Source organism: Balaenoptera ricei, chromosome 9 (genome assembly GCF_028023285.1).
Source record: "Balaenoptera ricei isolate mBalRic1 chromosome 9, mBalRic1.hap2, whole genome shotgun sequence".
In the NCBI taxonomy this organism is placed as follows: domain Eukaryota; kingdom Metazoa; phylum Chordata; class Mammalia; order Artiodactyla; family Balaenopteridae; genus Balaenoptera; species Balaenoptera ricei.
In genome coordinates, this window is record NC_082647.1 from 48,450,521 (window position 1) to 48,476,911 (window position 26,391).

The following is a 26,391-nucleotide window of genomic DNA, read 5'->3' on the forward strand; positions in this document are numbered from 1 at the left end:
TCCAGCATGGAAGGGTCAGATTTCAGAGTAGGGTTCAAATCTTCAGTTTGCTACTTGCTGGCTGAGTGATCCTGGGCACTGCCCTCTGAACATCAGCTAATCTGCCTATAAATACAGGGAGATCTATCTATCTATCTATCTATCTATCTATCTATCTATCTATCTAATCTGAATCATTGTGCTATACACCTGAAACTAACATGACACTGTAAATCAACTATACTTCAATAAAACAAACAAACAACAACAAAAAACCAGGGATACCTACCTCATAAGATAGTTGTGAGGATGGAATAAGAGAATACATGTAAATGCTTAGTCTCAGTGCTTTATGTGCAGTTCCTCACTGAATCTTCACAACATGAAAATCACATGGTCACATGGCCCATGATCAGCACTCAATGCATGTTTGATATTATTATATAGTTACTCACATTCATTGATTTGACGAAGAGACATTCTGTGCCAACTGTGTGCTAGGTAGTCAGATCCCTCCCCTGAGGGGGCCTAGGCACTAGTAAGGAGGTTACAGTCTGGTTAACATTAAGACTCACTCAACCTTAAAACAATACTCCATTAATATCACCCCATGGGAATTAAGCTATTTTATATTTTCAGTTTAACTTTCTTGCTTGAGAATGGATTCAGAGACATTTAACCATCGAGTAATAATGATAAAGTTCAATCAATATAAATCCATATACTTCCATCACGGCTGGTGAAATAAAAATGGTCAGAGATTGATTTCTCATAAATGGGATAAAGCAGGATCCATATAATCTACCTCAGATAAGTGTGAGAGACACAAACATATCTTCAGTTTATTTAAGATACTGGGGTTTATATTTAAATAAACAAAGGCTTGGTTAGATAAACACAGAAAATGTGGAAGAACCACATTCATATTCCTAGGGAAGCCAACATTTTTGCAATAAGTCAGCCGAATAACTATAAAAAATCAGAAAGCTTAAGGAGATTTTTTAAACCCTCAAAACACTGTGCATCCAAGCAAAAGAGTCATGTAAACAAAACAAAACACCAAAAAACTACTAAATTTATTTTCAGACATGCATTGAGTTTTAGAAACAAAAATATAATTAGTAAAGTAAGGTAGTAAAGCCAGCTAATTATTAAGAATTTGAAAAATGCGGTAGAGGGAGGATAACCTGCTCTATCATTTGTTCCCTGTATTCCAATACTCACCCCAATGAGGAAAAATTGCCTGAAAGTACAGAAATGTATCAAAAAAAGAAAATCAAGTGGCCAACAAATATAGAAAAAGATGTGTAACATTACCATAATGTACAAAATGCAAACAAAAACTGGCCAAGATTTTGTTTTAAAATGAGAATGTTTAATACTTCCGAAAATGCTGTAAGATAGATGTCCTCCTATGTTACAGGAAGGAATGAAAATGAGTGTAAATTTTAAGAAATTTGGCAGTATATATACCAAGTCTTTAAGATGTTTATTCCCTTTGACCTGGTAATCCTAATTCTAGGAATCTATCCTAAGGAAATAATCAAAGATATAATTAAATAATTTCAGATCAGTTTTTTGTTTTGATTTATTTTTCTAATCAAAAGGTTATTTCTAGTAGAGAAAATCTAAATACCCAGAAATAGAAATAAAGTGAAACTTTTTATGCGATAGCCATAGGATAAATTATACAATTATGAACATGTTTTCAAAAGATATTTAGTGATATGGGAAAATGCTCAGAGCATCACGTGAAATTTTTCAAAAGCAGGATATAAACCAGAAGTCGCATGCAGGGCTTCCCTGCAGAGCTGCACTTGGCTGTGGCTGGCAGAGCCCCCACATACTGCTGCAGGGATTTGGGAAATTGTGGGAAGGATTCTCACCTGCTCAAATATCTCTCTCCCACCCACTTGTCATGGGTCCTGAAATTCTACCACTGGTGAATCAATCATCTGAGTTAAGTCCTACCTTATCCCTGGAACTTTAAAAAAAAAAAAAAAAAAAAGCCCAAAGCGTGGAGCAGCCTATTAAGTCACAGTAGCATCTCCATCTAAATTGGTTTATGACTTTCCTTCCTTCATTCTATCAACAAACATTTACTGGGCACCTAGAACGTGCAGGAAAGATGCCAGCCCTGGGACATGGCATCAAATTGGCCTCTGTTCTCAAGGAGTTCGCAGGCTGGCAGTGAGGCAGGTACACAGACGATGACACGTAATAAAACCTGTACAAGGAATAGATAAACAAGGTGCAAACGGAGTCTACCCAGCAGAAGCCGTGGCTCCTGTCTACCTGAGGAAGTTGAGAAGACTTTGCAGGAAATGTGATGTGCATTTGAGCTAAGTCTTGTAAAAAAAGGAGGAGTGCAGTTTGCAAAGCGAAGGAAATAGGATAGGAGAGGCAAGGCAGCCAGAAGCCCTCAGAAAAATGCCAGCCTCCTGGGAGGGGCTTTCAGAGAGTGACCATGGTGCACGGAGCTGAGTGAAGCAGGAGAGGCTGGGAGGGACACAGGACTGGTACCCTGGCAACATGGGCACATTCCCATGCGGAGGTGCCAAAAGGGAGAAGCACATTCCAGGAAAGGGTGCAAGTGAAACACTTGCCAACTCTGAAATTCTACCCAAGTGCGCTCTTGTTCCCTCTTATTCTTCAGATGCTGGCTCTCTATTGAAATCAGGTTACTGCCTTGCCTCTCTGGTTGCACTTTTAATCTCTAGAATCCAAGGCCACAGTTGGATGAAAACCTCATCCTCCTTAAACACATCTTCTGTCTGGTGATTGCAAATACCGTTTCAAAGTAAAAATACTCGATGTATTTATTTTTATTGTTGAGACTCACCGATTCTGAGAACCTAATGATTCATCTTATACTAAGGCAAATAAAATATATAAAATATACAATACTATATAGTACAGCTAGATTTTCAAACAAACAGGGGATAGAAAGACCATTTTAAAGGATACCAACAGGAAAAATATATTCTTGGTTAGTTTTGGATTTGAAGATTGGATTCTCCCTTTTATTTTTTTAACAAAAGAAAAATCCCACACTTTTAGGAAAACTTTGCCTCCTCTATCTTCCCCAATGCCCCCCGCTTCCATCCCCCTCAAGGCACAAGTTTTCTGACAGATCTGCTGTACCTGCCACATAAAAAACCAACTCAAGGCAGACCATCATCCCAAAGTGCAAAGCAAACTTTCCTTATTAGTGGTGCTGGCAAAAATCTTGGAAAGTGTAAGCGACATAAATTCCAAGAAAAAGACCAAAATATATCTCTGCAAAGCAGAACTTCCTTGTAACAAGATGTGTAAAATTCCTTTTTTTCCCGCTTGGCTATTCTAACATAAGCTGAACTTATTTGTACAACGTTCCAAAGCAGACAAGGAAACACGCGTGCGCACACGTATACAAACACACAAAGAAGACGTGCCTGAAGACTGTGTGAGAGGGGGTGTTCCAAACCAGACCGACCGTGCGTGGCGTCCTTGCCCAGATGCATCTGACTTCAGGCTTGGGAACGTTAAACAAACACAAAAACAAGAGCCTGCGATGCGCGTGCTGGGCTGGGTGACAGAGGCAGCAAGCAAATATTGGGATTGTATTTCACCTGTTGCCACGGTTACCAAAACAGGGTGGATACTTGCAGAAAGAGAAAGAGAGAGAACTGGGAAGACAGTGAGTCCTAGGAGACTATCTGAATGTGTGTGCGGAGCCGCTGGTGAGGTTGGAGATGGGGAGAGCCCAGAGAGGGCCGATGGAAAGAAAGGGACATTTCAATACCTCTTTGTGATGGGTGCTCAGAGAGCTCGGTCACCACTTCACACCAGCACGAAACAGATCTCCGAAGGCCCAAGGAAGATCCATGCAGTCCCAAAAAACACAGCAATGAGAAGTGGGAAGTTTACTTTTGCTTGGTGGCAGGCAAAATCAAGTCAGTTTGTACTGGGTGCCAAGAGAGGCAATACTTATCATGAATCCACGCTTTGGATAGCCAAGCAGAATAGCTTAGTGGTCTCATGTCAAGACCCCCAAGTCTCAGGAAGAATTATAGAAAATGGACCCATTTCTTCAGGCATTCTGTTGATGAACTTCAATTCCCATTGGATGCAAAAGGGAAAAGCTGATTGACCCTCTTCTCCCCGGGTACTGACAACGCTTCAGGAAACACTCCCTTAGAAAATTCACTATCACAGCAGCCAGCAGATGGCTTTCTCTGTCAAGTCCTGACTAGCACATGCAGAGTGAAGTACTATAAATTGAAAACCTGGAATCTGGGTTCTAATTCCCCTTCTTCTGCTAATTAGCTACCTGACCTTAGACCAGCTGTTAACTTGAACTTCAGACCTTTGTTTCTCAAAGGAAAGAATTTTGCCAATATAATCCTTTCCTGCTTTGGAATTTGGTGATTCATAAGCAGTTGCTAATCTCTCAAATTCTCATTTTCAAAACAAATATAATCAAATGTATAATCCCATGTGTTTGGGATCTTGATCAGCACACGGAATGTAAATGCTGCAGGAATTTATTCTGTTCTGTAGAAATATAAATACATGGTTGCTAGCTCTTATCAATGATCTCATAATCTAATCACTCACACTGTACCAAAAAAACTCGACACAATATATTCCTAAATTAAACATTCTACAGTTTAAATGGGCAAAGTGGTCATGGCATGTGAAAGTTTATACTTTCAGCCAAGAGAAAGGAGTCAGGGCTTCTATTAGCTCTTAGAGTTGGTGTTGCTGCTTTTCGTTCCTTAATTCAGCAGTTGTCTTGGCCAGACAGAAATATGAATCAGCCTTCTCTCTGGTGTTTAGACGATGAGGACTAGAGAAGCTAATAGTTAGGTGGCTGGGCCTAGCTATTAATTTGAGCTTCATCTTATTGATACTTTAATACCACTGAATTTCGCTTTTATAAGAACTTGCTTTGATTTGCAATAAGTTATCATGGGGACTCCAGGGTCAGCATGATATAGTAGAAACAGGACAAAAATCAAAGGAGACTTGGGCTCAGGGCCTGGTTATGCCACTGGATCATGCTGGAAAAGTCACTCAGAACCTCTCTGTGTCTATAAAATGAGGATAGTAATAATTCCCTGTTGACCTTAGAGAATTGCTATGACGCTCCGAGGAGACAATGTACATGGAAGCACTTTGCAATTTGGAAAGTGCTCTGCTAATATGAACTCATAGGACGATCATCCCCACTGCTGGCAAAACATTACGGTTTACGGTCAGGACCAAGGGCTCAATGCTGGGTTCACATCCCAGCACCATATTTTACCAGCTTGTATGTTCTTCACAAGTTACTCAACCTCTCAGTTCATTTATAAAATGAGATTAAGAACAGTACCTCCCTAAGCGTATTGTTTGGAGAATTAAATGAGATAATACATTGCAAGATGCTTAACATAACTTCTGCCACATACACAAGTGATTAATTACTGTTAACAAATACTATTTTCTACCATGGTGTTTTAAGAAGGCAAATTGCCCTTAAAATAAGATCCATCATACATATTAGTGAGAGCTTAGATTTTCGTGGTTGTTGTCATAGAATCTTACCTAATTCCTATCCACCTGCATATTGGACAGTGGTTTTTCACAGCACTGAGGGAGAAGGATTCTGAAGAGTGGTCATCTTGGTTCAGCCCATCATCGCGTTTTGATCACTGGCTACAGGGACACATGGCTGCTGGCATGATTCGAAAGTTAATGAGAAGAGAGTGTCTGTCAAGTCAACAGCATTTCCTGCCTCGCCACAAAGCTTCTGAGAAGCAGACAGCCTATTTATTCACTGCTTTTTTATTCCTGGACACTTAGGAAGTGAAGCTGAGGATGATTAAAGCAAATAGGCAAATCGCAGAACTACATTTCTCAAGAGTGCCAGAGAGATGTTACCTGGAGACTGTCTTTTCCTGGGTATAAACTTTCCAGGCAACTCCGTATGGAGCCAGGGTTCTCTGTGATTTATCTGTTGGACAGTGGGTGGCCAAGGGGCACTGCAGGCAAACAGTTATCCAGCTCGATAATTAGGGAGGGGAAAAGGCAAACACAAACACACCCAGGTTGACATTCAAAACAAAGTAGAGATTTAACCATGGATTGCTCACTCTACCACCCCGGTTTTCTTGTCTGCCAATCTGCCAGGAGGAAACCATGAGCCAAAAAAAGAAGCACTGTTAGTAATTTATCAGTACAGCTGATGGAAAAAGCACAATTCTGGATAGAAGCGTGAAGGCCTTTGTTGAAGCCCAGCTTTGTGTTTAAATGATGGCTTGATCTCCCTAAGTCTTTACCGGGTTTGGTGTCCTCACTTGTGAAATGAGGAATTGGGCAAGTTCTTCACTAAGTGCCCTCCATCTCTAAAAGGTCTTGACTCTCAATCCTTTTGGTTTCTTTTATTCATTCATTAATGTATACATTTACGTATTCATTGAATAAACTGTAAACCTAACTGTGGATGAGGTATTAACAGTAGGTGACCAAAATACAGCACAATCAATCCACCACAGTGGAAGAAACAGCATTTAGTATTGATTGCTCTCAATTCCTAGGAGGGCAATGATATTCCAAGTTCTGTTTTCTAAGGAACAGACATATTGCTTTCCTCTCAAGGAAAAAATATGACGGATATTGTTTCTAGATGTCTTTCAAACACATCAAATGTTGTCAGCTACTCTTTACAGGCTGAATACTTAGCTTAACATTTAACACACTTTATCCTCTCCTTCTTAGCCCCACCCGTACCCCCTACGCACTCCATCTCACCCTCATTTCCAGGGCTAGGGTTTGGTTCCTTCTCATAATTTTAATTCAACTCAGCTCAATTAAATTCAGTTCTCATTCATGGGGCCTTTCTCAGTACACGGAGCTTACACAATGCAAGGATTATTTTCAAGGAGCTTCCAATCAATCAAGTGGGGGAGACACACATGTAAAACAAGAAATGTCATGATTAAAATGTGTTTGAATAAGAGGCAGTGAGGCTGGACCAGTCAGTGAAGCCACAGAGCTCTGGTTAAACCAAGAGGTAAGCTCCATACTAAACAACCACTCCACATTTTTTTCCAGGTTATCTGGAGATCTAAACTATCCTTGCCATCCTTGTCTCCCGTTAGTATGTATATATAAATTCACCTAAAAAGAATTTGATTTAATCCTCTGGTTACTGATACCTGGAAGCTGTGTATTTTTATCAAAGGATCAATGTTGTGATGGAAAAGCTTTGTCATTAGAGTCTGAGACTTTAGCTTTTGCTAAGTGATGTGTCATTGGGCCAGTTTTTTAACCTCTTGGAGCCTCAGCTGCCTCAGCTGTAAAATGGGGACAATATCCCTGTTATGGGGCTGTCCTGAGAATAAAATCAGGTCACAGCTATACATACCTTCTCACTGGTATCAATACTTCCTAGGCTTCCTACCCCTATCCAAATTGAAGGTGGAATCTGGGCAGAGTGGTCAGAGCCCTCCATGAATTGTTGTTTATACGCCATCCTCATTTTCATCAGTTTCAATACGATAGTTGTCATCTCATCATTAATGAGACTCAAGACAGGTGTATGGACAAGTTCTCCCCACCCCTTATTTGGTTTCCAACCCTGTTATTGACTTCTTTAAAAAGAAGAAAAGGAAAACCTTTTTCAAAGTTAGATAGAATTGGTCTAATTCTCACAGACAGAAATGAACACAAATCTACATAACTCTGAGGGCACCACATCCACGTCATTGCAGAATCACTCGCACCCAGCAAAGGCTAGAAAAACAGGTCCCAGTCTGGTTTGCATTTCCTATCTGTTCTGTCTCCTTCTTCCTCCCCTTTTCCACTTCTCTCTGTTCATCCTCCTCTTTCTCTCCCTTTCCCCTTTGAGTGTTAAAACTGTCCATCAGGTATCCAGTGAATTTCCTCCTAGCCGACACCATTTTCAGGGAAGACACCCACCGATCCCAGGAATCTGGAAGGAAGAGCCTACCTCTCTGGGTGGTTAGAAAGATGGAAGGCTCTCACAGCTCTGAGTCTGCACTGACCCCCAAACAAAACCCAATATGCACATATTCACTTGCATAATTGTGAAGTTATATGTTTCTTGGCTTAATTCTTCAGAAAAAGATCCATAAAACTAAATTATTATCTGCCAGACTTATGATCAAATCAGCTTGGACAGATGTGATTACAGTACTTTGAAGTGCACTGCTTGATACTAATACACATTAAATCAAAAGAAGAACATGTATGATTTTGACTTAAGATGTTGCAGGTTAATGCAAGATGGAGCTTACTGGAGCCTATTTTGCTCTCTTCTACAATAGAAGTGACCGATTTGGGGCAAAGAAAATGGATGTCTTCTATTGAGCCATCACTTGTCAGACAGCTTCTAATAAAACTGTACCTGTAAAGCAATCCTGTCTACAGCTTTTGGCCACCTCGAGGACCTCTGAGTTTCCCCAGAGATTCAGGATGATGGCTTTTGTCAGTGGCCAAGAGGGAGTGTAAAGCGGACACTCTGACAGCACCATTCCCGGGAGACGAGGTCTGCAGCGCTGTGAAGTGGGCAACACCTCCCAGGCGGCTCTCTGCTTTCTCTTGTGCTCTGAGAACACACCCCACACAGTGCCTTCATCACAATAGCCCATGTGTGACCTTTGGAAACGTCCTTGAAAACAGCGAAACCGGAGTCTTAGTTGAAATCTGGAATCCATTCTAGTCTTACACAGGAAGAAAATTAGGCATAGAACAACAAAGCCCATAGCTCTGAGAAACCTGGGGAGGCTCTGGCTGACATTAACATTGCGGAAGAGTTTTTTTCTTCTCTACTTTGTATTTTATAAAAGCTTTTCATCTGAGTAAACCAAAGCTGCTAGAAAATATTGTACGGTTAGTAGATGGCAATAACGTGTTTCTCCAGTGAATAAAGCAAGCAGAAATCAGAATAAGGACGCTCAGTAATGTATTAAAAGTCATTCACTTAACGCTTTTCCAAGCTACTAGGTAAATGCTCTTCTTCCAAAATATAAGTGGCCGATATTACAATTTTTCCCTTTGGATTAACAGTAATCCATATTTGTATTGGCAATACCCAGGTTAGGGGTGGGAGTTTGGAGCAGGGGGAAAAGCTGTATCTACTTCATGATACAGTTGGTTTGCCCAGACATCATGGATCTGGAAATATTCATTCACTTAGAACATGAATCAGCAGAGTAGTATGCCTGCTCAACATTTAACTCAACAAACATTTACAGGGTAACACTATTTTTATAAGTACAGCCCAATTCTCCCTTTTGTCTCCTGCTGATATCATTCACTATTAAGCTGCCATATCATATGTTTTTATTTCATACATATAAATAACTATAAACCTGTACTCCCTTTGGAAGCATTTTCCTTCTTTGCCAGCAAGACGAGGGGTAGGACACTTCAGAGTCAAGTGGTGGCATAAAATCCAATGAAACTCAACTGCAGGGAAATTTGGTTTGGAATTGTGTTTTAGAATCTACCTCAAGTTTGTCTGGGAGGTCCCTCAAAAGAGATACAGACCCTGAACTAAATTAGGTGATTCAGAAATAATCCAGCTGGAGGAGTAGCATCTGATGCTTAGACCCAGAACACTTATTCATACACATGAATAACTTAATTTTATTTTTTTCCTAAGTACCGTCACAATCCATTTTTTTATTTTCCTTTAAAAAAATGTAAATGGCATTACTCTGGTCTCCAAAACAGATGCCAGTTTGGACTTTACTCTGCCAGCAAGTATTTGGTTTGGCTCAGCAGGGCTTGAGTTGAAAAAATATTTGCCGATTCCAAAAAGATTTAACGAGCTTTGCTGAAGGTGCTGGTGCCATTTGGCATGTCACAGGGACTGTGGCACAGCAAAGAGAACTCTCCCAACCACAGATTTTATTTGCCCAAGGTAGCCAACACTGGGAGTTCAGTTGCTTCCTTGGGCTGAGAAGCTGCAAGTGAAATGAGTGAAGTTTCCAAGAGAACGTGACCAAAGCAGGCGCCAAAAAAACTTGCTGCCATTGAAAACGAAGTCACTGGGTATTGATGGCTAATTTTCAGAGATGTCAATGACATCCTCACCCCAGCCATTAGACAGGGTCCCTAACGCTGTCAGTCAGCAAACCAAATAAATCTTCAACTTCTAGCAAAAGCTATCTATCCAATATCAGATACTAAAAACTTTGCTGCAGTGTATTTTGTTGACATCTGATACCTTACTAACTGTGGTGTCAGAATTTATATGAAAACTGAATGACCTACTTCAAGTAACTCCACTAAATATAACCAGCAAATTTACTTTATATGGCCAAGATCGACATGCATTGCTTTTATTAATATTTGGTAGAATAGAAATGCATGAATCTATCACTTTGATTGGAAAGACTGACCTTACTGCATATCAGTCTCATACGTTAAAAGTCACTGAAGTTGTCACCTGAAATCACACATTTCAGTATGAGCTGCAGTTACCCCGTGAGAAAACAAGGCACTGGTCCTTTCAGCTCAATGTCACATCTGATGACTATAACAAAAACTGAAAAATATTTTCATAGTAGTATGTGCTTCAAAATCACATGTCTGTCTTGGTGGCCGTGGGGACAGGAAGAGTGGCGTTGAAACTGTGACTACCTCGAAGGAGAGAAACTCTGGATTGTTTTTGCTAATTTCTCTTTCTGAACAAATATACACATACTTGGGTACATCCCTCCTCAACTCTTATGGATTTCCCCAAACTTCCAAAAGTCCCTCTCACTAAGGCCACAGGCTGGTCCAATGTTTGTTATATGAGCATCCGATGCCAAGGTTCAGTAACAAATAGCCTCAAAGAGAGAGCCAAGCTCTGCACAGCTTTTCCACAGAAAGACCTATTCATTGAAACAAAGACAGAGCCATCTACCTGACTTGACTGAAGTTTGGAAGTCAGAGCAGAAATCAAAAGAAAGAAAAAGTCATGAAATAACAAAAGGATGATTATAACTGTTATTTACCATTTTGGCTTCTGAATGCATTGGCTGGACTTGGGGAGAAGCACAGGGGTTGCTGAGATTTGGACCTTGCATTCCCAGGAGGTTGGAGTTCACGGACATTTGTCTCTCCATCTAAGAGAAAGGAAAGTAACAGAATCAGAAGTCTGAGAAAGGCAGTCTAGGCCATAGACAAAGCTGCATTTCTCTTTCAAATGGATCGTTTAGAATTTCTGTGAATAACTCCCGGCAAAGCCTGTGGTTTGCTGAAGGGTAAACAATATACTCCTGAGCCTTGAACTCAAGCACATCAAAGAATCATCCAAAGCTGTGCCTTCTAGAGAATACGCCTGATGCCAAAGAGAACTACGTGTTGTCATGGTAGATCATTTCCAAACAAAAGTATGCAATACTTCCACTTCTGCGAACACTCCAAATACTACTCATCATGCTTATTTTTATAGCTACACAGAATAACATATGCATAGAAAAATGCTGGCAGGATACAGAATATACCAAATGGTTATCTCAGGTTATCTGTGGCTTTTTTGTTCTCCCTAAATTTTACACAGAAACGTGAATCATTTTAGCAATAAGAAAATATTCATTTAAAAAGCCACCCTCTTAAAGATGACGTGTCTTCCTGTCTCTCTAACTCATGACCACAATCAAAATGATCCAGCAGAGGTATTTGAGCTGCTGCCCCTGGCACATCTTCTCTTCCCTGTTAACCGTGTCTGACTACACAGGAGCAGTTTTAGGCCTCACAGCAGGGCTAGGGCTCTGGAAAGGTGAAGAAAGCAGTCAGGGTGCTGAAGATTCGTGATCAATGCCCTCCACTGTCCTGCTGGCCTGCCCTAGTGTCTAGAATTAACATTCAAATATCTGAATTGAGTCCTGGCATTTTTTTTGTCTCCGGGGCGCGTCCCTGTTAAAAACTAAATACAGCAAAATCTCTATTTCAGTCAAGGACGGGTGCGTCTGATTAATATTTTCTGTTTAGTAGAAAATTAGCACTTTTTGAAGAACTAGAATAATGCTTAATAAATACTTAATACTGAAATCCCACAGAAAATAATTCGACTTTCCTCAGGGGGGAAATAGTTTCTTCAATGCAAGAGTTTTTCCATTTGCCAAAGGATGGAAATGAAAACAATGGTTGGAAATTTTAGGGAACCACGTTTCTGCTCAGTTAGCCTAAGTAGTCTTAGAAAATACAGAGTTCCTTATCACTGGAGTTTGTCAAAGTGTGGAGGATGGAAACCTCACAGACAAGAATTGAGAGTAATAGTTGAACTAAATGACCCTTTAAGGTCCCTTCCATTGTTGGGACTCTATCACTGCAATTCCTGCTGTGTCCACTCCAAGTGCAGGGGTGGGGAGGGGGTATAATTATGACACCAATGTGTGGATTAGCAGAGGTGCCTGCCTAAAGCCTCTCATGAATGACTGGCGCACATTTTCTGTCACAGCAAAGCACCGTCAGCCTTACCTTGGCCAGAATTAGCTTATCAGTTATCTAGCAATGTATGAATATGTGAAATTGTTTCAAAAGGAGCTACTTAATGAAGGAGAACTTTCTAGACGACTCTAGCAAAACCTTTTGCAGCACCAATTCAACAAAATAAAATAGAGTTGTCCCTCAGTATCTGCTGGGGATTGGTTCCAGGACCCACCTCTGATACCAAAATCCAAGGATGCTCAAGTCCCTTATATAAAATGGCATAGTAATTGCATAAAACTTACACACATCCTCCCTTATACTTTAAATCATCTCCAGATTACCTATAATACCTAATACAACGTAAATACTATGTAAATAGTTGCCAGCACTTGGCAAATTCAAGTGATGTTTTCTGGAACTTTCTGGTATTAAAAAAGTATATTTTCAATCCATGGTTGGTTGAATCTGCAGATGTGGAACCCACAGGTACGGAGGGACAACTGTATTCACTCTCATATTCCTCTAAATCTCCAGGCAGCCTGGGTAGTCTAATTTTTTAAATTATTTTTTAAAATCATGGTAAAATATACATAATATAAAATTTACCATTGTAACTCTTTTGAAGTGTACAATTCAGTGTCATAAAGTACATTTGTATACTCTCATTGTTAAGTCATGGAGATTTCTCTAAAAAATGCTTATTACTTTATAACTCCCACTTCCAGAGGCTAGGGGATAGGAGAGTTGGAATAGGATTCAACACACTATTCCAATTAGTGACCTTCTCCTAGAGGGAAATCAAGTCCAAAGGAGCTTTTGCTTTCAGTGTCCTAAAGCAGGATGGTTCAGAAGGACACACGATTGTCCAGGGTTTTCCATCATGCTCTGTAGCCATCATGCTCTACAAAGAAGTGAGAGTAGCCTGCTTGCTGCCTCTTGATCCGGAGTCAGCCACGCTTCCCACTTCTCAGAAAAATTACAGGCTAGGACTGTTTCTACCTTATGACTGACAAATTAAACAGAATATGAAAACAGGCTGATTTTCCTATCTTAAAAAACTGCATTTTTCCATCTAAGTAATTATAGGGGGTTAGCGAGAGCCTCTTTATAACAACCATTTGGTGCTTTGTGCTAATAACGCTCTGCCCGTGAGTCTGGCTTTAATGAGTGGACTAGAATTAAGAGGTCAGAAGATGGGAGTGGCTTTTCTAAATACTAAGCGACATTGAGCACTGTAGGTAAAACATCCAGGTAAAGGATATCACCTTTTTTTGAGCTTCTTCTTTTCCCTTGAAACAAACTGGAAAACAGGAGCCAAGATGTCTGCAGTTCACTGGGCTTTTGTAATTATAAATGGGTGCTCGTATTCCCAAATTATTTCAGCATTTGACTTTCAAGATCAGAAATCACAACCCAGTGAAGTGCTGGAAGGCAACGTCTGCCTTTTTCTTCACCACATGCCAGCATCTAGCACAGAGCCTGCTCCATAGCAGGTGCTCAACAAAATTTTACGAAATAAATGAATGAATGAACAAATTCATCATTTGTTTCTGACCTAGAGCTTTGTGAAATATGTAGCCTGACAGCATGCACTACAGATCAGTTAAGAATCTCACCTTCACCTACAGATATAAACTAATCTTTTATGCCACAGGAAGCATGATTTCTCAGGGCAAGAACTCTACGGAAAGACCACACTTGACAAGCCAAAGTTACAGTGCAAGGGCTGGCGACTTGATAACAAGGAAGAAAAGGCCCAGATTTCTAGGGCCTAGAACTCTTAGCATATGCTTTTAGATACCTTGTGTTAATTTTCTTTAGCTACATTAGTGTCACACCGAATCACGATTTCCCAACCTTGGCACTACTGACATTTGGGGCCAAATAATTCTTTGTCGTCTTAACTATCCTGTGCATTGTAGAATGTTTAACAGCATCCCTGGCCTCTACCCACTAGATGCCAGTAGCACTTTCCCAGAGTTGTGACAACCAACAGTGTCTTCAGATATTGCCAAATAACCCCTCGGGTACAAAACTGTCCACAGTTGAGAATCACTGCTCTAGATTGACACTATTTTCATGACAGCTGTACACATCGCTGACATGGGTTTGGAAACTCCTGACTCTCTTTATCTACACTGGCTCTTTACCATGCACCTGATCCTTTGCTTCTATTCTGAAGCATCAACATTTTTTAAAAATTTCAAGTATATTGACTTCTCTGTTAAAACTTTAAAGACTCTTTTTCTTTTTTTTGACGTGGACCATTTTTTTTTAAAGTCTTTATTGAATTTGTTACAATACTGCTCCTGTTTTATGTTTTGGTTTTTTGGCCACGAGGCATGTGGGATCTTAGCTCCCCGAACAGGGATTGAACTCGCACCCCCTGCATTGGAAGGCGAAATCTTAACCACTGGACCACCAGGTAAGTCCCAAAGACTCTTTTTCTGTTCAACTCCTCTATTATTTCAAGTTGTACAGTGAAGTGATGTGGTAGAAACCAGTGCCAGGCACGCTTTTCTCTGGGTCTTTTCAGCCTAAATGTCCCACCTTTGCCCCTGGGAATGGAACACAGTTTAGTCAAATGGGGAAAAAAGGTCACTGTAGTGATATTTTTCTGGACAATGCATAGAATTCCTGAAAGGAAACTATTTTGGACAAGAAGGATTTAAAGCCTGGATGAAGATGGCTTGTGGTAGAAGTCTCCATGCCATTAGTGGGGTTGAATGAAACCCAGGATCACAGCATTGGTGGCGCTGTTTTCCTTTACCTAAAGATGTTTAAGATGAGTGGTGCAGGTAAAGTCAGTCAGCTCACTTGTCCTTCTGACCCAATTTTGCAAAGAATCTTTCTAGCCTGAACTACCTGATACTTACAGTGGGCAGGTCCATGTCTCTACAATTGGGCCGCCAAGGCTTTCTCCACCCCCCCTGCTTCCACTTGGATAAATGAGCAAATTGCTCATCCTGGGATGATCTGGGCTGTTCTGCAAGAGGTGAGTGTGTGTCCTAGTCACGACTCTTCCCTTACAAGCTGTGTGACATTAGACAAATCCCTTCAATGTCTGACTCTTCAGCTTTTCATTGGTAAAATAAGTATATCAATAATGACGGCGATCATATTCCCACAGGATTGCTGTGAGAACAAAATGAAACAGCAAATGTAGACAGTTCCTTAGAATGCTAAAAATGCTCTGCAAAACATTCCTGATATTATTGTGGGAGGGTTTTAATTGAATTGCCATATCACCTCTAAGGCTTTTCAGAACCCTTATGGCCCTGTAAATCGTAACACCAGCCATGTGCACCGAAGCACAATGCCACGGAGGATGACGATGTACAGGGTGGGGATCCTGTGGCAGGAGAGCAAGGTTTGCTCTGAAACAGTCTGTATCTGCGTTCTACATGAATCTGTTGTGTTCAGAAGGGGCAGTATAATATCATGTACGCGTGTAGACTCGGGAAGGGGCAGTATAATATCATGTACGCGTGTAGACTCGGGAAGGGGCAGTATAATATCATGTACGCGTGTAGACTCAGGAGCCAGACCACCTGGATTTAAATCATGATTCTGTCACTCACTAGCTCTTAGTGACCTAGTCACTTAACCAAGTTCCTTAGCCTCTTGTGCCTCAGTTTCCTCATCTGCAAAATGAAGGTAATAACAGTGCATACCTCAGAGGTTTGTTGTGAGAGGGAAAGGAGAGAATGTACGGATCATGTAGTGGTTGAGAGAGAATTCCTGCGTTCAAAACTCAGCTACTCTGCTTCTCAGCCAAGCAAGCTACTTACCTTACTTTCTCCATTCAAAAAAATGGGATAGTATTAGTACCTACCTGAGAGGGTTGTTTCACATGTTGATGAAGTGCTTAGAGAGTGACTGGCACATGGTAAGCACTCAATAAACGCTGCTAACGTGATTAACAGAACATGATACGCACGGATACGTGTTAGCAGTTATTATGTACCATCGTTATTATTGTTATTATTCTAATTATCACTCTGAGTCCTGGCTAGACCACTCATTGGCAATTTAATGACACTCTGTATGTAGCCCAAGCTATAGGCTTTGGAGTAGTCATAAAATCCCCTGTCCCTGGACAAATTCCATTCCCTGGGTATGACAAGCTCACTTGTCACCAGCAGGAAGATGGAACCATGCCTCATCAGGGAAGCACAGTAGGATGGAGAAGCCAGCAAGATGCCTAGGGATGCACAGCGAGGCACTCAAAGCAAACTGGCACCCAGCTCAACTCTCCATCCAGAAGAAGCCACTTTCTTCCCTGTCAGCTTAGACCTCAGCTCTTCCTGCACTCTTTCAAATGGGGCAACCTCGGCAGAAGTCAGAAGCACTTACTGGCATCAAGACGGCGGAAGAGCCCGGCATTGTAGGGTTGGGCAGGGTCCCTGGCATGGAGGCTGGCATGGGTTGTCTCTGTCTGTTGTGAAGATGGAGCAGAGAAGATAGAGAGCCTGGGACAGGCCTGGGAACAAAAAAAAAAGAAAAAATAGCAAACATTATTCTCAATGCCCTGATCAGGGGATTCACTGCCTGTTTCCCATGTCCAGAGCCAGCGGGGACAACACCATTACATGAGCAGCAGATCAGATCCCCTGATGGGAGCCACATAATTAAGGATATTAGGGAAATAATAACAAATGAAATACAAGCCTGGCTTCCTTTGCTACTTCCTAGTTAATACATCAAATTCCAGTTCATTTCCTGACCTCTGTTATCTAACTGATATTCAATAGACAACAAGCTGGTAAATCTCCTACAACGCTTGCATCTCAGGAAAGGGACCTGGTGGTGAAATCCTGTGTGTTTACTCTGAAGCCTCTGCCCTCTGGAGGACCTTAGAGCCTGAGATCTGTGTACATTTGTTTTATCCACACTCTCTCACACCTCTGCCTGGAAGCCTGCCTGGCTTTGCTCTGGATATACTTTCACTATCTGGATTTGCAGAGCCAACTTAATTCATAATTTCCCAATAGAAATCCATTTTGACTTTTTCACAGTTCCCTACTTTGAGTGGAAAAAAAACCCAACAAAGCCAGGTCACAAACCAAAGTAGCTAGATTATGGTTCACAGCAATGCAACGAGCCTTTCTCAAGGCGAGTCTGGAGCCCAGCCCCCAATTACCAATCCCTCATTTCATAATAGCTCGAGGTGTTAGGCTGTTTGACAGAAACTGATTTCGGCCTGACCTGCAGGACTTGGGTAAGCATTCCTTGGGTGAGTACACAGTTCTTTTGCTTCAATTTGCCAGAAAAAAATTTAAGGGTCTTAAATTGATTTAATGAGCCAGGGAATATGGGACTGAGGGAAAAAGGGAATTATTTGTGTTTATTAAAAATGGCAAACAAGTGACCTCCTTGGCTAGATTCTCAATCTCCTGATGCTCTTGCTCTGGGGAGCTGTATAAATGTCAAACCATCGAAGTAAAGACTTAACAACAAACAAATAAAACAAACAAATAAACAAACACCCTTCAGGACCTCTGAGTCTTCCAAGTTAAACCATCTTATCCTGAATGCCGTGATAGAAACTTGTGCTTCCCAAATTAATGTATTTTCTAAAAAAAGAATCCCTCATGCTAAGTGCTGGGTAAGGATTGCAGAGAGATGTTTTCTGCAGGCCAACGCCTTCCTGTGTTTCAGGGAAGGGTAGCATGAAGAGCCTCTTCTTTGGAGCTCATTTGCCTCCCATGGGTGACTCATGGAGCCTAAACTGGGGGAAAGAATGCCAAGATATTCTTTCTTTGCATTGCTGTTACAATTCCAAAGAAGATTAAGTTTTCTGTTCTTTTCGCCTGAAAGGTCCCTTGGAAACATAGCTTGCTATCAGAGTCACACACATCATAGAAGGATTAGTCCTAGATTAGTCCTAGATTTATATGTTTAGGAAGTTGTATATATGAAAATATAAAAAAAATATAAAACCTTTACACAGAGTTTATGGAGATGTACGCAAATTACAACCAGTTCTATTAATAGAATGTGTGTGAGTGGTTACATAGATAGGCTAATGTAAGAAGCTTGTAACAATGAAATGAGTGTTTTCAGAAAAGCAAATGAAGTACTATGGGTATTTCTTGGCATGTACCCTTGGGACCTCTGGAGTATGGATGAACAGTAAGGATTAGTAAGGGCTTTGAAGGCCCTTCAGCTTCTACAATTCTAGGAAATTGCTGGTTTCAACTGCTCCAAAATTCTGTAGTTGTAATGTCACTGGGTGTTAAAGTCTATGTCATTCAGAGGTGAAGAACTCAGTCAGAGAGGTATAAAATGCTGCTCAGTCATCAGACATTTGTTTTGTATTCTCCAGTCTTAATGTTTTGTTTGGGACCTTTGCTGAAAAGAAAATAGCTATATATCAAAGTACAGAATATTTAATAATGGTCAGTTCCTCTAAGTACAAGGTTAATAATCTGAACTCCCCACTTTCATAATGAGACCCTACAGATAGTTAATTATCCATCCATCCATTCATCTAAAGATATCCAGATAGATAGATAGAGACAGACATCTATACATACATGCATGCATATAGATACATAAATCTATACATACATACAGTCTTCTACCATATGTCTGTTCCCCTAGTCACCAGAGGTAATGCTTTGAGTGTAGACAGAGACACGCAAAAACTGTTATAGGAAAGACAACTAAAAATATTTGATTATGTTGATGTGCAGAATCATCCTCATAAACAAGGGCAACACATTATCATTATTTACATTTTGTTCCCAACATATTAATGATAACCTTGATTATCAGTTTTTATTGATGGGCTATTTTTTTTTAAAAAGAAATCAATTAAACAACTTAATGGTGATGTAAATGAAGACGCAAAAGTAATTAAATTTAAAACAAGTTTTCGTTCTTCCCCAAACTGTGGAAAACTCCCAGTTGTATAGAATAATTGGGGAATAGTATGTTTCATTTAATTCAATGTTCTTATTAGGTCAGTTATTTCCACACCATGCATAGGTCTCCTAGATTTTAAAATATCAACTATTCCCTCATTAATTAAGAAAATCTTTCAGGGTACTGGGTTCCCTTGGGATTATAATAATAATTATTAATGATACCAATCAGGTCAATTAGCAACATATACTTGGAGGGAAAAATGGTTATTACAGAATGCTCTATGTTTGAATTCTGAATAATTTTGAATTATTGTTTTACCCAGATTCTGTAAATAATTTCCCCAACTCCACCTGTTAAAACCAATGGAGTTTTCTAGGCTTCTTACTTAGGTTTTTAAAACTACAAAAACTGCAAAAAAAAAAAAATCTATGGCTACCCATCACTAGATATACAAAGGACTAGAATGGGGTTATTATGTAGCTTGGCCTGAGAAATAATCGTTTGTCCAGAATATTCAGACCACTGAAGCAAGAATGGTATTGGAATACTTGCATTAATTGTCTAATTCCCTTTGTGCGTGTAGAAATAATAATTAGTTAATACATTGCATAAAATTTTTTAATTGCACTTATACACTGCTTCATATTTTTCTAAATATGTTCACCTTCATGTGACTTGAAACAATGCAATGTGCTGGTAGGTCCTATTACTCCCATTTTACTTAGGAGGAGGCTGAATTCAGAGACATTTAAATTTGCCCAAGATTATATGGGTCATGAAAAGAAGTAGGACTTATTCTCAACTTGCAATATAGGGCTGCCCCCATCCCACCTTGATGGCTCCCATAACTAAGTTATTATTGATTTTTTTATACTAAAATAAATCCACGGTCCATTTCCTTTGATATTCACACTGCTCCCTGGACTTTCCAATGAAGTAGTAAAATTCTGCAATACTGCTAACATGAGAAGTCACTGATCCATGTGAAATTATGTTTTCTTCCTTTAAAAAAAAACAAACTTCCCAAACAACACATCAGCTAGGCTCTGAAAATAAGATGGCAAATTGCAGTAAAGTTGTGAAAACAAAGACCCAACAGTCTCTCTCCAGTGCAGGCTTGTTGCCATGAGTTAATTCCAGGCTTTGAGCGAGCCGAGCCTCCTTTTTAATAACCATATGCCTCTAGGTAAAGTATTTCTACTAAAAATTATTGAGGCATGGAACAAGGTAAGATGTGTGAGCTCATGTTGGATTGTTCAATTATGAAACTGAGTCCCATAGCATTAAGAGTTTTCCAACTTGACAGATTATTCCTCTTTATACACTTGTATAAACATACTGCTTACGGCTGAAATCTATGTAAGCTTTTCTTTCAATTACGATGTCAGGGATGACAGACGGTGTTTTCACCGTCCTTAACAGAATGATAGGTACCACAGCGAGAGATATCGTGTCCTCGTTTTTCCCTCCAAAGGATGTCATCCATTCTAGGGATGTCAGTAAAGATGCCTGCTGGTCTTCCTTGCCCTTGGGCAAGCCCAACTATCTTTAAGGAGCCAAGGGCCAGTGCTTTTGTTTGCAAGATCTCAGGAGGATCATGGCAGACTGCTCTTCTCTCCCAGGTCTTCACCAGATCCATGACCTCCTGGGATTGCTTATTAAACTCTAAAGACAGGCAGATAGGCCAGGTATGTGGACAGGCAAAGGGAAGAGGCGAATGATGAAAAAACAATTAGGTTGGAAAATTGGAAGATCAATATTAGCATCAAAATCAGACCACAGCCATCTAAGAAATCTTGAGCAGATAAAAAAATAACAACAAAAGAACTTGGTGTTGGGGGGTCGGCGACAGACTGAAAAAAAGCTTGAAAAGCAAGAAAATGGCAGGAAGAGTGGGCAAGGAGCAGGGGATCCAGATGCCATTGCTATTAGAGTTTCTGACTCTGGAGAAGAAACTTCCTTAGCTTTTAGGCTCTCCACCTCATCATCTCTTTAGTGAATGGATCAGACTACAGGCCCTTGAAACTCTCAAATTCAAATTCTAGGGCTTGAACTGAAAATGAGATGTTCTTAACCTAGTGAGACTATATGTTTCATTATGATAAGGGTATTCTTTACTGCTCACTGGTGCGTCCACAGCCCTTAACCTGGCACCTGGCACATAGGAGGGGGTCAGTGTGTCTCTATTAAGTGAAACTGAGCTGGTACAGCACCTAGTTCTTAAATTCCAAATAGAAGGTGTCCCTAAAAAGTGAGAGAAATTGCTTAAAAACAGACCCAATCCATTCTATGGGGCCCACACTTCACTCTCATTTACATGTAACATGATCTCACACACAGACTAGAGAAACCTTGTTGACTGCTATCTTTGTATTTGCTTATGAGAAGAAAGATGTGCTGCCTTTGGACCTTCTTAAATGAAGTGTTGTGGCCTAATTTAGCAAACTAGTCTCTGTCTGGGATGGGGAGACTGAAGAGTTGAAGAGGTGAATACAAAACTCTTAAGTCTTAAGAGGAGGCAGTTTGTAATGAGAAATGCTTATTTACTCATTCTTCTCCTAAGTAGAATTTTAAAATTCCTATTTTTGTAAAGAAGGCAAATTGCCAGGATAATCAAGCAGAATGTGAAATGGAAAGACAGCATAGTTAATTTCTTCCCTGTAGTACTAACTACATTGTAAAGTGGGGTAGTGAAGAACATGGGCTCGGGAGCTGGTCTGCCAAACTGGAATCTCAGCTCTGCCACTTATTAGCTGTGAAACCTCGGGCAGAGTTACTTGGTCTCTCTGTGCCTCCGTTTCCTCCAGAGTAAAATGGGGTGATAGAGAGATTTACCTCAGGGCATTAAATGAGTTATCACATATTAAATATATTGAATATGCTTAATAAAATTAGTTGTGGTTGTTTTTGTTGTTATTATTATTATTCTGAAGCACTGACCAAACAACAGATTAATTACTATACTTCAATCAAGAAACTGTGGCTTGGGCTTCCCTGGTGGCGCAGTGGTTGAGAGTCTGCCTGCCAATGCAGGGGATACGGGTTCGGGCCCTGGTCGGGGAAGATGCCACATGCCGCGGAGCAACTAGGCCCGTGAGCCACAACTACTGAGCCTGCGCATCTGGAGCCTGTGCTCCGAGACAAGAGAGGCCGCGATAGTGAGAGGCTCGCGCATCGCGATGAAGAGTGGCCCCCGCTTGCCGCAACTAGAGAAAGCCCTCGCACAGAAACGAAGACCCAACACAGCCAAAAATAAATAATAAATAAATAATAAATAAATTAAAATAAATAAATAAATAAATAAAGTAATACAGCTCAATTTAAATTAAAAAAACAAAGAAACTGTGGCTTAAGGCTGGGATCTTTTTTTTTTTTTTTTTTTCTTTTTGTGGGATCTTAGTTCCCCGACGACCAGGGATCGAAGTCAGGCCCATGGCAGTGAAAGCACTGAGTAAGGCTGGGATCTTAAAGAACATCAACCCTTAGCTTTAATTGAAGAACTACAATCTAACAAATATAAAAGAGTCCAAAACTCCTAGCATATATATTTCTTTTAAAACCCATCAACTTTAGAATCCCAAACCTTTCTATGGAGGCAAATGGATTCCTCCCACCAACAATTTTACAGAATTGCAAAATGACTTCACAGTATTTCTCAGAAAGGATCCTTGAAAATATTTCCTCAAAATGGAACCAAACTAGTTCCCCAGAGATCAGTCCTCAGTCTCTTGTTTTTCCTGAAAACAATGACAAAAATCCAACTGAAGCAATAACTGGGAAAACAAGAAAGCTATCTGGCCCACATTCTAAAAGACATCATATTACTTGTATCTTTTAGAATTAGCTCATGCTCTGTACCAGGTCTCATGGCCAAGCTCCTGAAGTTGGATGGCAAATACTGTATTTCCTCTTTTAACAAATGAGGAATTTGAAAGTAGAAATTCTACTATGAAGTAGGAATAGTTAGCTTGAGAAAAGGCACAAACATATCAGCAGAATTCAATTAAAATATGTATTTTTCCCTTTCAAAGCTTCCTCAGGCTCAAGGGAGGACCTCTGATAAAGATCGGGAATCTCCGGGAAAGAACTGTCCACCCCCTCACCCCACTTTTCCTTTGGTGACAAAGACCTCTGGGTGTCCAGGAAGAGAATTTTGCTTTAGTATCTGCATCCTATCCTCTACCCAGACCCTCCCCCTATCTTGTCCCGAAAAGCTAGTAAAATAGCCAACGCAAAATGGCAAATGCTTTAGCTCATCAGCAATACCAGTAAGCCCATATCCTTGTGATAGAACTCAACATGGCGCCACGGCCCTGAACAATCTGGCCCCTCACTGCCTTCCCAGCTCACGGCCCTGGGCTACACGCACCTGCCATAATGACTTTCTTCCAGCTTTATGAAAGCGCCACCTTCCTTCCTGCCACAGACCCTTGACATAAGTAATCCTACAACCTTCTCTGGGCAATCACACCAGGATGGGGCCTTTTTTGGCATGCTCTCAGGCACCCCGTACTTTTCCCTAGTAGTATTTATCACCATTTATTCAATCAATCATCAAAAAAACCAATGAAGCACCTAATACGTGTTGGGCTCTATACAGTTTTATTTCAGAGGGGAAAACCTATTTGGCAAATTAGGTCACTTCCATAATAGTTCATTTACCAATGTTCAACTGGTGACAATAGGATGATAAACAAAATAGATATGTTTCATGGCCTCTTGGAGTTTACCATCTCTGCTTCCCAATTATAATTCATTAATGATTTTGAATGATTTTTAAAAGTGCCTTGCTCCCAACTAGACAATACACTTCATAAGTCAGAGATTGTGTCTGCTTTGTTCACCAAGGAAGATACTTCTGAAACTTAAGAAAGCACATGATACCTAATAGGTAGTTTTTTTTTTAACAAATTTATTTATTTTATTATTTTTATTTTATTTATTTAATTTTTTGGCTGCATTAAGTCTTCGTTTCTGCATACGGACTTTTCTCTGGTTGCGGTGAGCAGGGGCTACTCTTTGTTGCGGTGTGCGGGCTTCTCGTTGCAGTGGCTTCTCTTGTTGTGGAGCACGGGCTCTAGGCGCGCGGGCTTCAATAGCTGTGGCACGTGAGCTTAGCAGTTGTGGCTCATGGGCTCTGGAGCGCAGGCTCAGTAGTTGTGGCGCACAGGCTTGGTTGCTCCGCAGTATGTGGGATCATCCTGGACCAGGGCTCGAACCCGTGTCCCCTGCATCGGCAGGCGAATTCTTAACCACTGAGCCACCAGAGAAGCCCCTAATAGGTGTTTAATAATTACTTCTTGAATTAAGAAAACATAGTTTTCAAGGATCTCTTCGACTAGCAATGAACATGGCAAAAACAGTGTTCAATAAATTATCTCTGCTAACTAATGAGAACTTGATTTACAAGTCGTAAGTGAAACTAATTTACATTAACAGCCTAACATAACCCAATTCTGTTCTTGAAAAGCATAACTGGTTACCTCCAAGGTAATCTGTACTTTTTATCAGTGCCCCTTAGATTAAACTCAAGCTTTCAGATGAGTTCTAGACCCATTTATTTTTACATGAATTAAATTAATTTCCATTTGAAATTATATTTTGGGCATTTCATAAGAAAAGGCTATGAATAATTCAGGAACACTCATCTCTCTCTAATCTATATAATGTTTTAAAAATTGGATGCCTGCCCTGCAATAAGGCTGCACTTTATAATGTTCAGAGCTCTGAACTCAGAGGTACCAGTGACACCCACACCACAGTCAACTAAACATCTCTGCTTTGCACTGATTTATCGATATTGACAAGAACACTTTTGTAATCATTATCACCAGGGGTGTCAGAAATTAAATTTACCGTGCAAAATAAATTTGGGCCTCTTTTTAAAAAATCAGTTTTGTATTACTGCTGCTTTTATCTTATAGATGTAATATCTGATATCTTGGAAATGTAATTTCTTTTTCTTGCAATGAAAGCCTGACTGCAAGAGGGCCAATGGTAGTAATAAAATGTCATACAGCTAACAGAGCTGCATCCTGCTGGAGCCTGTGCTGAGTTTTATAGCATATATGCTGCATCTACTCAGGCAGAGGAGATGTTTACTAGTGCTTTCAAATGTTTTAAACAGAGAGAGTAGTAATAGAAGGGGAGATGCGAATTTATGGCCATTCTGTTGAGACTAGTAAATCAATCTTTTTTTTCTTCTTTAATGACTGATTTCTGCACCATTAATCTGAATTAGTCATGCAGTCAGCTTGATTCACTTAAGTTAACCAAAAACACTTTTGGATTGGTTTCTGATGTACTATTGTCGAAAAAAATTCATTTTCAAAATCTGATTTTTTTTTTCCTTGTAAAGAGCTAAAGCCTCTTTATAAAGACCCTTTATAAAACACCCTAAATGCCTGAACAGTTTGGCTTTAGTCATGGGTCAGACTTAAAGACATGAAGAGGTGGCTTTTCAGTTAGCCAATAACTTCTCAGTTGTATCAATTATTTATAAAGTTACACTTGGAAAAGGCAAGTAAATGCAGTTCAAAAGACATAAAATAAAAGATGATTTTGAATGCAAGCTCAAATAAATGATATATATCTATTTGGCTGGCTAGGGGCAAATTTCTTCTCCATAGAAACATATCTCTAAGTAAAATGTCTTCCTGTTTGTGAATTGTTAATAAGCTTCTTCCTAGCTTCCTAAGGACAAATAAGTAGCACTCTGATTATGAGCCTTGTCATTTACATGTGACTGCTGCTTGCATTCATTCACCATAAATGAATAATTCATGAAAACCTTCACTAACACATTCGCCTGGATGTTCTGCAGAGGCAGAGAGCTCCCTGCACTTACAGACATCCCCTTCCCCCAGCTCGAAGTCAGCAACTCGGTTTTGATTTCTTCTGGACTCTCAGCTTGTCGGTTACCATATTTGAATGGTAATTTGTGGTGGAATCCACACCCAGCACAATCCCCCAATACCTATGTTCCAAATGGACTGCTTATTTTTTTTTGCCGCTGAATGATGGAGGCTCCCAGCTGCAAAAGACTTCAGCCAGCAAAAAGAGAAGAGCTCTTGAAAGGATCATCTGGGCAACCTTTACTCATCCTTGCATTTTGCAAGGCTC

General features: G+C 40.3%; 1 protein-coding gene across 8 annotated transcripts in view; it reads right to left on the reverse strand.

The window, feature by feature from the left end:
• Positions 1–26,391, reverse strand: part of CREB5 (cAMP responsive element binding protein 5) — a 404,519-nt gene that overhangs the window by 88,727 nt on the left and 289,401 nt on the right. For all 8 annotated transcript variants that reach the window (XM_059933702.1, XM_059933698.1, XM_059933699.1 and 5 more), the window contains 2 exons: positions 16,753–16,879; positions 10,977–11,087 (listed from right to left, as the gene is read on the reverse strand). In XM_059933702.1, coding sequence (XP_059789685.1) covers positions 10,977–11,087; positions 16,753–16,879 — 238 coding nt within the window. The remainder of the gene's footprint in view (positions 1–10,976; positions 11,088–16,752; positions 16,880–26,391) is intronic.